The sequence below is a fragment of the Stegodyphus dumicola genome, chromosome 6 (genome assembly GCF_044657685.1).
Source record: "Stegodyphus dumicola isolate Sdum_Otavi_A_Nest chromosome 6, ASM4465768v1".
Taxonomy (NCBI): Eukaryota; Metazoa; Arthropoda; class Arachnida; order Araneae; family Eresidae; genus Stegodyphus; species Stegodyphus dumicola.
In genome coordinates, this window is record NC_140773.1 from 88,685,401 (window position 1) to 88,696,317 (window position 10,917).

Sequence of the window (10,917 nt, forward strand, 5' to 3'; positions counted from 1 at the left end):
TTTGCACAATAATGTCCTATTTTATTTATTACGTTCAGCAATTAATTCTTAAAATTCTGTTTTAGGTTGTAAATGATCCAGAAAAACAGAAAGCTCTTTTAAAAATTAAACTTCAGGAATTTGAAATGGAAAGGAAAAAGAAAACAACGGAGCTGAAACCTATTATTCTAGGTTGTTTTATTGAAAATAAATCAGTTGGTCAAGATAATGGCATTTGCAAGTTTTTAGAACCTTATGCAGCTGTAATAATATCTGATACTCCTATTCCAACCACTTTCTCTGTAAAGCAATCCGAGGCTGAATTAAAGCTGCAGTCAAATGCTTCAGAACGAACTAGTCCAATAACTTCTAGCAGTGTCTCTTCTAAGAAGAATGTACCTGTAGAAGGTAAGAATGTCATACTAAATTTTTTCCCATCCCATATAAGATTACTTTTTCCTGAAATATTAGCAGATTTATATGTTTTAGTCTAAAATTCTAGCGTATGCAGTTTTTGATTTATTTATGCAGCAGCGCTTCTTATCTTGGTAATATCGCATCATTTGATTGGCTGCAATGAAATCAAAAATATTCAAACTATCTTTTGTTTGAAATGGAGAAACCTTTCATTTTTTTTTGTGCCTGATTTAGAACAGAATTTCAGTAAATCCAAATTGGGACATCTGAGAATGGATTTAACAAGCATATCAGCAAACTGTGCTAAAAGTCTCAAAACTGGTCAGTTCTAGCATTTAACTCTTTAAAAAACAAAGCCTTCACTAACCTGTACCTTAAAATTCTGAATTGCCCAAAATGGTTTTTGAGTTTTTGTTGTTGAATTGAATTAAAGGTAACACATAAAACATTAAAAAAAGTCCATTTGGGCGTAATATAAAATCTGAAAGCTTTCAGTTTTTTCATTTGTATTGTTATTATTGTACAACTCCAAATCAAGAGTTGGTTCATAGTAATTTCCATTATTAATAGTTAAAACTCTCTCTTTTTTTTTTTTTTTTTTTTTTTTTTTTTTTTTTTTTTTTTTTTTTAAGTCTCTTCAGTGGTTATGTTGTTAGATTCCACAGACGAACAGAACTTGATATTCATAACTTTATAACAATAATAATAAAAGCAAATAAATAAGTTAAAAATATAGTTTTTTAAAGTAAACATTTGATCTCCTTTTGATATACTGTATTTTTCATAGTGTTGTGAACTAAACTGAATTAAAGCTAATGTAGAGTAGCACTGATGCTGCATAAGTGATGTCACTGCTCATTCAGTTTCTAGTTCATACAAGAACGTAAAATTCATTCTTGTTTAGTTATGTGAGGAAACTTTTTTTTTTTTTCATTTTTCAAATGATTTTGTCTTTATGAATTTTGCAAAATGCTCTGCATTGAGTAGATGTGGACCCTGACTTTAATTTTTGGCTTTTTGTTCTGAACATAAGTATGTGATATCCGTGCTTATGTTCAGAACAGAACAGGTGGGACAGAAGGAACATTTTCAAAAATGCATCCAAAAATTCTCGCATGTACTGGTGAAGTAGCTTTTGTTCTTGATGATAATAAAAAGCATTTATTTTGGCATGTAGCAAAAATTATAGAACTGATTTATGGTCAAGATGGAATAGTTTACACCATTAGGCTTAAAATTAAACAGGAATGGTTTCACAACTACTGCAGAGAGTCTTCTCCTTACAGATGCAAACTACTGGAACTATGTTAACTGAAAATAAGAAAACAGGAGAGGAGGAATCTAATTCTCAGAAAGTTTCTGGATTTAAAACTAGTTTGTCTCTTGATGATGTAAAGTGAAAATATATATGTTTTTTCTGATAGGTGCATAAAGGCACCGAAAAGATCAATTTACTATTGTGGTTAGATAAAGATGGAAGCCAGTTGAGGAGACCCTCGGACCACTCCCAGGAGTGCTCTCCCTCAAAACTGGGGTAGAAGTAAAAGTCTAACCTCCTTGAGGATCTGGCAACAATTCTTCCATGAAATGCACGGACAAGGATGGTAACAACAAAATCTATCTGTGTGCATTACTGCCTTTTTTTTTTTTTTATCAAGATCTCATTGACGGGTTGTTATTTTTACTTTATATCTATTTACTTGTGACGAAGAAAATTATTTCTACATGGTGTAGAGAAGAGGGTCAATCTAATAATATGCAGAGTCTGGAAAATCTGTAACAAAAAAGTTAGGCTGTCCCCCCCCTTTTTTTTTTGGTTCATTATTTTTGGTGCGACCTTTATATGTAAATCTACATATAAATATATTAATTAAAAGAAATATTCTGTAAATTAATAATGGAATCATTTCAGTATGTAAGAAAAGTTCAAATGTAGTTAACCCTATGAAGTGGAAATTTTTAAATTTTAGATATTATTAGATTTAGAAGATAAAAATTTATATTACATAGCTGCTATCTCCAAATTTTTCATCACATCTCTTGGTCACCTAGTAGATCACCAAATCTCCTGGTTTCTAATTTTTAGCTTTTACTAAGGAAAATGTTTCCCAGCTGTAAATAAAATGTATTGAATTAATGAAATTTAAATTATGTAATTCCCATTTCTCCTCCTCTGATAATTTTCAGAATAATAATTCTTATTAAATTTTATTTCCTCTGAATTGTATTTTTATTACATTTATTAATCTTTGTTTTATTTAAATTTCATTTGATCTGAGTTGTCTTAATCTGTTGTAGTATTGAATGCTTATATGTTTTGTTCTTTAATCACTTAATGTTTGTATTTAATTTTGCGTATATCAATATATGGTACATTATTAAGTTTATCCATCCAAATACTGTATACATTGATTATTAATTTTATTTTAGCCATATTTTTAAAAGTACTTTGATAAATAAAAGTTTTTTTTTTTTTTTCCTGCACAGAATTTTTCTTTTCACATACCAAGGATAAAAATATAAGAAAATTTTAAAATTAAATGAGCCAAAGGACACAATATTGAATTACACATTGTTCATATAAAGTGAATTGAAGTCGATTTGTAGTTCCTTTCTTGTGGAGTCATTGCACACTGTGGAAACTTCCCATTTTCTTTTAGTTTCTATCATTTTAAGGTTAGCAGCTATGATATTAAGAATATGCTGTGTAAAGTGATCATTCCATAAAATCATATTAGGCAAAAAATTAAATTTTTATATTTTAGAATTCTCAGTATAGTATAATTTAGAAAAGATTTTGAAGTATAATTAAAAATGATGTTAATTTAATTCATCATAAACTGGAACTCTATTGAGTTCCAGTGTCATGTATTTACAACACATAAAAGCATTTTCCAATGAATGTATTATGTTAGAATTTTTTTCCTTTATCTATGCACTTTATTAAGATTAAAAGTTTTTATGCATCTTTGTTTTTAATCCATCTTTTAACATATGCAAAATTTTCAGCAATGCCACATCTGATTCGGCTTGTGCATGGGAATACAAAAAAGCGTTCTACTCTTGTGCAAGAGTTCCAGGATTATTGGTCACAGTATTCCAATCAAAATACTGCTGATCAAAAGGTTGAGGGCAGTTTAAATCATTCAGAATCTGCTGTGCCTGATCCTAACACTGATTGCGAAATGAAAAATCGGGATGAAATTTCTGAAGCACACATATTAAATTCAAACAGAATATCCAAAGCCCAGTTATCAAGAATGATAAGAAATATAGCTACTTATGGAAAATGCCTCAATCCTCCTATGAAGAAGTTTTGTTGGCAGGTGCAGGATGATATTCGTGAAAAATATGGTTTATTAGACTTGCCTGTTCCTAATCAGTGGAATTATGCTTCATGTGAAAATGCTGGAGAAATATCTCCCGCTGGAAAGACAAATAGTACATCAATTAAAGAATTTTTAATTTCATGATTATTAGAGGTATTTATAACTTAGAAAATTTCTCATTACATGAATGTATATATGACAGTTGTGTATTGTGACTTTTCCCCTTCATTTACTTATATTACCATTCCTAGAAATGCAGCATACTCCAGGATGCTGAAAATTTGAAAATGCTATTTTTCAGTTCTTTATTTTTTATTTTGTGAGTGTAAAGAATTATCTTGTGTATGCATTGTTCTAGTTTTAATTCATAATTTTATTGAGTAAAATATTAATATTTGCTGTTGTTGTCAGAAAGCAATAATTTGAATTTTTTTATGTATGTATATATATACATTCATATACATGCATGGATATGCATCATATCATGTGCTTTAACAAGACTTAATTCTTTTATTTTCATGATGTGAAGCAGATTGCTGACCTGTGGTTAAATGATCAGTAGATTGTAGTCAACACTGAAAGGGAATAATTTATTGCCTGTTTTACATGTATCTTTACTAATTTATTTCATCTCAAATGGAGAATGTTGGTTATCTGTGCTATGTATGATTATGGATATTAAAAGTATAATGAGATGATAGAAATTATTTTATACATATCACTATATATATTAATTAGCCTTGATCATTTTTCTAGTATTGATGTCATTATATTTTATGTGCCTCATACCAGATGTAAAAGTGACATTAATGTGAACAATTAAAAACTAAATAATTGTTTTGACTTATTTATTTATTTTTCATGTGCAATGTCAAGATGCATAGCGGTCCTTACAAATGCTTATAAGTCCTTATATTTGAAAATAAATTATGAAGACCCTTATAAGTGCTTACTTTTTCTCTAAAGCAATTATTTTTTATTATTAATGCTTATTTTTTTTAACAAAAGTGCTTCCCCTTTCGTATCAAAGCCAAAACTGGATAAACAACTTTTCTTTCTTATCTGGAGCATCAGATGTTGAACCATACTTCAAGGAAAAAGCTTTTCTCCCCTTTCTCTGCATTAACATAACCTTTGTTTCACGGCAGTAGAGACAGGTGCACGTCGTTCTTTTGGTCATAGAATTGTAAAAGGCGTAGAAAATTACGGTACATTCCACATTCGTTTCCTCCCACCCACAGACTATAGGCATTTGAATTTCTATAATAATTTGCATTCTCATTTTGCGTATCAGTTCATATTCGCTTTTATTATGATTATTATATATGAATATTTATAATAATTATAATAATTGCAGTAAGTGAATATTTATAATAATTGCAGTAAGTGAAGTATAGATAAACTTCAAAAATGGGTAAGTATGTTCTTAACACAGATTGGTTTTCTAAGGATGAATACTCTGAATGGCTTAAACAAAGTGAAAACAATCGCAATGCCATGTGTTCCTGGTGTAAAACTGAAATCAACATAGCAAGTATGGGAAAATCTGCTTTAAAGTGTCACATGAATCGTAAGTAAACTTTTTCTATTGAATTATTATTAATTCTAGTCTGTGAAATTAAAATCTCCCATGGACCTCTGATTTATTTATTTTTTTAATTTTTCTTTTCTGCTTTTGAAAAGCTTTTTTCATACTATTCTTATATTATATCCCCCTTCCTATTATTTCTGTATTTCATGCATATCTTCAAAGTTGGGGATTTTTTGCTTACATTTTCAATTTTTTTGCCAATGCATTATACAGTATGGAAGCAAGAGATTCTAAGATTCCGGATCCTCCCCTTTATCCAAAAAATCTTGAATATTCAAACCGTTGCAGTTCGTAGTAAAACAAGGAACGAAGGTGGGTTTCTTTGGGGGGGGGAGTTGCTTTTCAATATATGTTGAATAGGGCTAAAAGTTTTGATGTCTACCAACCCAGGCGAACAGTGTTTCTCTTCCGAAAATTTAATGCAGTCTGTTCAAAATTAGCATGAAAAACACTCTAGATTTGTCTCTTTCTTTTCCTTTTTTTTATTCTCCAAATACCAGCAGCTGTTGATTCCAATTGCGTAATATGTGCAGAAGAATTAAGGCATGCATTATGTGCAATAATGTTTGTTGTATCTTGGAAATATAATTAGTTTTGATATTCAATCTGAGATTTGTTTATGAGCACTTAAGAGTTACTGTGCTTGCTAAGCAGAATATTTTTCAATTTCATTGGGCTATTTTTTATTTATAAATATAGTTGTGTAAAAATTTATAATAAGAAAACTTTCCATACCATCTCCAAGGAACACACTTTCAATTTAAAATCATGAATGGGGGAAAAAAAATAGTCAGAATTTAAATTAGTATTTTAAATAGTAATTTCAACTTCTTGTTAAAAGGAACTGCTAAGAAAAATCTTAAATCACAAAAATACCAAAACCAAAAGTAAATTCTAAATATTGAAGAAGTAGTTATTGTCATTGATCGGAGGTAAATCGACTTATCAAGGCGATAAACCAATCTACCATCAATTAGCAACAACCAAATCTTTTAACAAGAAGTTGAAATTGCTATTTCAAATACTAATTTAAATTCTGACTAATTTTTTTCATTCATGATTTTAAATTGAAAATGTGTTGCTAGGAGATGGTATATGGAAATTTTTCTTATTATAAATTATTCGTTTATTACGTTGCAGTTTTAGCACGAGTCATGGGCTTTTTAATTTAATTTTAATTACTTTATTTTTAATTTCTATTCTATGTTTATAAATGTATTTTTACAATCTATATGTTTTCAGTAATAATTGGTCTGCAGATAATTTTTTTTTTTTTTTTAAATCAAGAGGAACATTTGTTTTCTACTGAATGTTAAATTAAGATCTTCATGATATTTTGTATTTTAAATATTGCAATGTTACAAAAGATACAGAAATATTCTTAAAAATTATGTTTATTGCACATATCGAAATGTCAAAAGCATTATTTAGTCGAAAAATCTAAAAAAGGCTACAATCTACCCCTCCCCCTTTTTCCAGTTACACTTGACTATCAGGAATTTTCAGATATTTGACAATTTCTGAGCATGTTGGTTAGGTAAGCTCTTACTATATAATGGATGACTGCATGAAGCAATTTCCCTCTTCTGACTTAAGAAATATTACTCTCTTTCTTTTCTTTTCTTTTTTTTTTTTTTTTTTTTCCTATTACAGTCAAAAGTCGTTAATCCGGACTCATCGGGACTTCGACGATTCCGGATTATCGATTTTTCCGGATTATAGATCATCAGTTTAAATCTTGTAAGATGGCATGCAGAAATTCTAAAATTAAAAATATGAAACCGTAATTTATGAAATAAAGAACAATTATGATCTAAAGGGTATCAAAATTTGCAAAAAGAAAAAGCTTAATATTTATTTGTTTACTTAAATAAACATTTCTTTCAATGTAAGTTGTTTAAGTTTTGCTTAGTTTCATGTGATAATACTTTCTCTTTAATTCTATTAAACAGACATAATTTCTTGTTCAGTTACAAAGTTCCGCTGTTCAAGTCCTATAATTGCTGTGTCAAGAACACCGACTAATTTGTCAATCGAAATTTTTTCGTTTTCAATAACCTCTGTTACTTTTCTTCGCTATCGGAAGCGAATTATAATGACGAGGAACTTGTTTTAAATCATATCAAAGACGGAGCATATCGAGATGAAATACTACATTTGGTAAGGAATTATAAGCCAAATAAAATAAAAACATCTGATCTTCAATTATAAGCCAAATAAAATAAAAACATCTGCCCTGAAGACAAGGATAGTGCTGACAGATCAACTTCCAATTCATTACGCGCCCGCCGCGCGGCGTTCCCCCGCCGAGTAGCGTGAAATTGATAAACAGATTTCAGATTTCAAAACATACTTTCGCTTTAGATCCTTTACATATTAACAAATATATATCGGAAATTCTATTTGATATAATCGAACGTTTAAGCTTACTTTTATAAAATTGCTCTTACAATCTGCAAAAAATAATAAGCCGGATCCACTTCGAAAATTAAGGAACAACGCAATCATCAACATTAACTGAAATAGATTATTAGATAATTTTAGCTTATACGTCCATTATACATAAAACGCGCACGCGAAAACGTATTCTGCACTTGCGCACACTCATATGTGCAGTCGTAAAAGGTCTTACGCGCACGCGTAAACGCCTATGCGCATGTGTCAACGCGGCGCATGCGCAGAGTTTTTAGTTTTGAGGTCCGGATTATAGATCATTCCGAATTATGGGTGTCCGAATTAACGACTTTTGACTGTACTTAAATTACTTTGCAACATCTGTTAAAAGAAAACTATCATATAATGAAAATTTAGAAAATGTTCAAAATTTTGATTCAAGTTAAATTATTTCAATATTAATATGAGTGGGAAAATAAATTAATGTACAATAAATTCTATTTATTTCTAGGTGCCAAGCATAAAAAATTTCTGAAAGGGAAAAATACAGAGAGCTATTGGTGGAATAATAAGCTTTTTCCTATTAATGTTGCACCTTCCACTTTCCCAAGTGTTATTTGTGCTTTGCGAAATTCAGATACCTTAGATGATGCTGTAGGAGCTTCAAAAGATGTTTTGGATGCTGAAATTTTATGGTGTTTGAAAATGGTGACAAGTCATTACTCTTATAGGTCTAGCTTATGGGCAAACTTTTTTTCAAGTATGTTCCCTGACAGTGCAAGATGCTTTTCTTGTAGTGAAAGAATGCTTGCTTATCTCTGCCATTTTGGATTAACCCCTTATTTTCAGTCTCATGTATGACGAATTTAATTAGCTATCCCACTTTACCTTGTTATTTGATGAGACTGACTAAAACAAATAAAAAAAAGCAGTTAGGTTTGCATATTAAATATTGGCAGTCTGACCAAAATAAAGTTACAACTTGATTTTTGACCTTTGTTTTCATGGGACTTGCAACAGCTGCTAATATTTTTGAAAGTTTTCAAATGGCAGTTAAAAAACCTAGAGATAAAAAAGCTACTACAAATACATGGTAATTAATGTTCTTGCCGTTTTTGACAGTCAGAAAGAAAAAGTTATAAAACAAATAATAATCGCCACTAATCCTCAAAGAAATCACCGTCAGCATCCAGTGCCTTTTGCCAATGAGTAGCTAGCTGTGCGATGCATGATGATAAAACCCAGGAGTCTTGCAAGCAAAGAAGTCCGTGATGGTCTTTTCAAGGTCTGGCCGGTTGTTGAAGGATTTCTCACGAAGATCGTTGTCCAGGGAATGAAAAAGTGGTAGTCTGGAAAGTATGGTAGATGGGGTATTGTCTACCAGCTCAGTCGCTGGATGGTGTCCCTGTCCTCCTGAGCCATATGCTGCCTCACATTCTCATGAAGGAGGAGTACACCCTTACGATTGATCAATGTTGGCTCTTTATACATCAGTGCCTAATGCACACGTTCCAACTGCTGCAAGTACATCCCTGCTGTGATGGTTTGACCCACTGGCAGGAGCTCATAGTGGACCACATGGCAACAAGTCCACCAGATACAGAGTATTTTGAGAGAGAGAGAGAGAAGATCTCGCAGTGTGAGGCACAGGGCCCTGTGGTGACAACCAATGTCTGAAACACTGGGTATGTCATACTGGACCCACTTTTCATTGCTAGTGAGTACTCGATCAAATATAGATGCATTGCAGTGCCAAGTAAGCTATGATAAACAAGCAGTGACACACTGTTACTTAATTGCATCGGACAGTGAGTGGGGTACTCACTTGCTCAGCTTGTATGCTTTTCCTATGCGGTGCAAATGGAGTCTGATCATTTCATCTGATACCTGGAAGTGTGCAGCAAGCTCACCACATGTTTGGCTACTGTCACTCTCTATGGCTGCTCTCAGGCCCTCATCGTTCAGCGCTTGTGGCTGACTGCTGAGTGATGCATCACTAAGAGACATGTACCCTGACTTGAACTTCTGGAACCATTGCCTAGAAGTTCGTTCGTTAACGGCATCATCCTCAAAGGCCTGGCGAATTCGGCGACTTGATTCTCCTGCTGACAGGCCCACTTTAAGATCATACAGCAAGCAACTCTGAACGAGCGCCTTTGATGTGTCCATTTCAATCAGTCGCTGTGTGAGTTATGTTTGAAATACCAATCCAACGCTCTTTTATACTCTTGGTCAAAATTTATTTAAAAAAAGCATATGCATTGGAAGCATGTCCAGCTAGCAGTTGGAAGGCCTGGAAGTTGAGCCCCGCCGAGGGCAAGCTGATTTCTTACATTTTTAGGTTAAAACAGAAAAAACAGGTAGACTAACACCCTAATGCAAAAATTATTGTTAGCTGCTTAGCACCATGAGTTATTTGACATAGTCTGCAGAAGAGGGAAAATTTTTTAAGGCATCCATTGCATAGCTCCAAACTGTTTCAGTTTTTGACACGTCTGCTCGTCTCCTGGTAGGAATCCAAGTTTTTAAAATTTAGCATTCACTAATGCAAGTGTTTTTTAGCAATGAAATTAATTTATGCAAGTAAAATTTGCACAGTTAAGTTTTATTGACGAGCTAATGCAACTGAAGTTGAGCAGATTTTATTCTCCCACTCTTAGTGATCTTTGGCATAAATTTTCTTGAGAAATTTTATTTGATCTAAATTGTCTAAATCATAGGTTCCCGAAGTGTGGCGCTGTGAGGCGAATTCTTTGCTGGCCTACTCAAAAGATTTCCAGAAGCTCACATTTGATCGCGTCACATAGACATGGGTTGGCGCGAACGCACATTAGTGGCAGTGTATCATCTGCGCTGCATTTCCAAGTTAGTTTATAAGCGTAAGCAGTTAAATTGTTAAGTTAAATAGAAGTAGTAATAAAGTGTTCTTGGTAGTGATAGAGTTGTGATTTACGAACCCAGAACAGATAAAGTAATATCTCTTTAGACAATATCTCTTTAGATAATATCTCTTTAGAACAGTGATATCTCTTTAGACATATGTATGTAAGCAGTTCAGTTGCTTTGTTTTAATTGTGCTGCTTCGTGTTTTCGTAAAAATTTAGTTACAAAATAGAAAGATTTTGATTAAATATGCAAGTCAATAGTTCAAGTCAGAGTGATCACACCTCGGCAAGTGGCTGGGGAGCAGAAAAGCGGAAATATCGC

At 32.2% G+C, this 10,917-nt stretch overlaps 1 protein-coding gene across 2 annotated transcripts in view; it reads left to right on the forward strand.

Annotated features, from left to right (window-relative positions):
• LOC118189822 (uncharacterized) overlaps positions 1–4,568 on the forward strand; it is a 96,309-nt gene extending 91,741 nt beyond the window's left edge. For both annotated transcript variants that reach the window (XM_085818650.1, XM_085818651.1), the window contains exons 12-13: positions 66–387; positions 3,406–4,568. In XM_085818650.1, the coding sequence (XP_085674776.1) occupies positions 66–387; positions 3,406–3,869 (786 nt within the window). In that variant the 3' untranslated portion in view covers positions 3,870–4,568. The remainder of the gene's footprint in view (positions 1–65; positions 388–3,405) is intronic.
• The last annotated feature ends 6,349 nt before the right edge of the window (positions 4,569–10,917 follow it).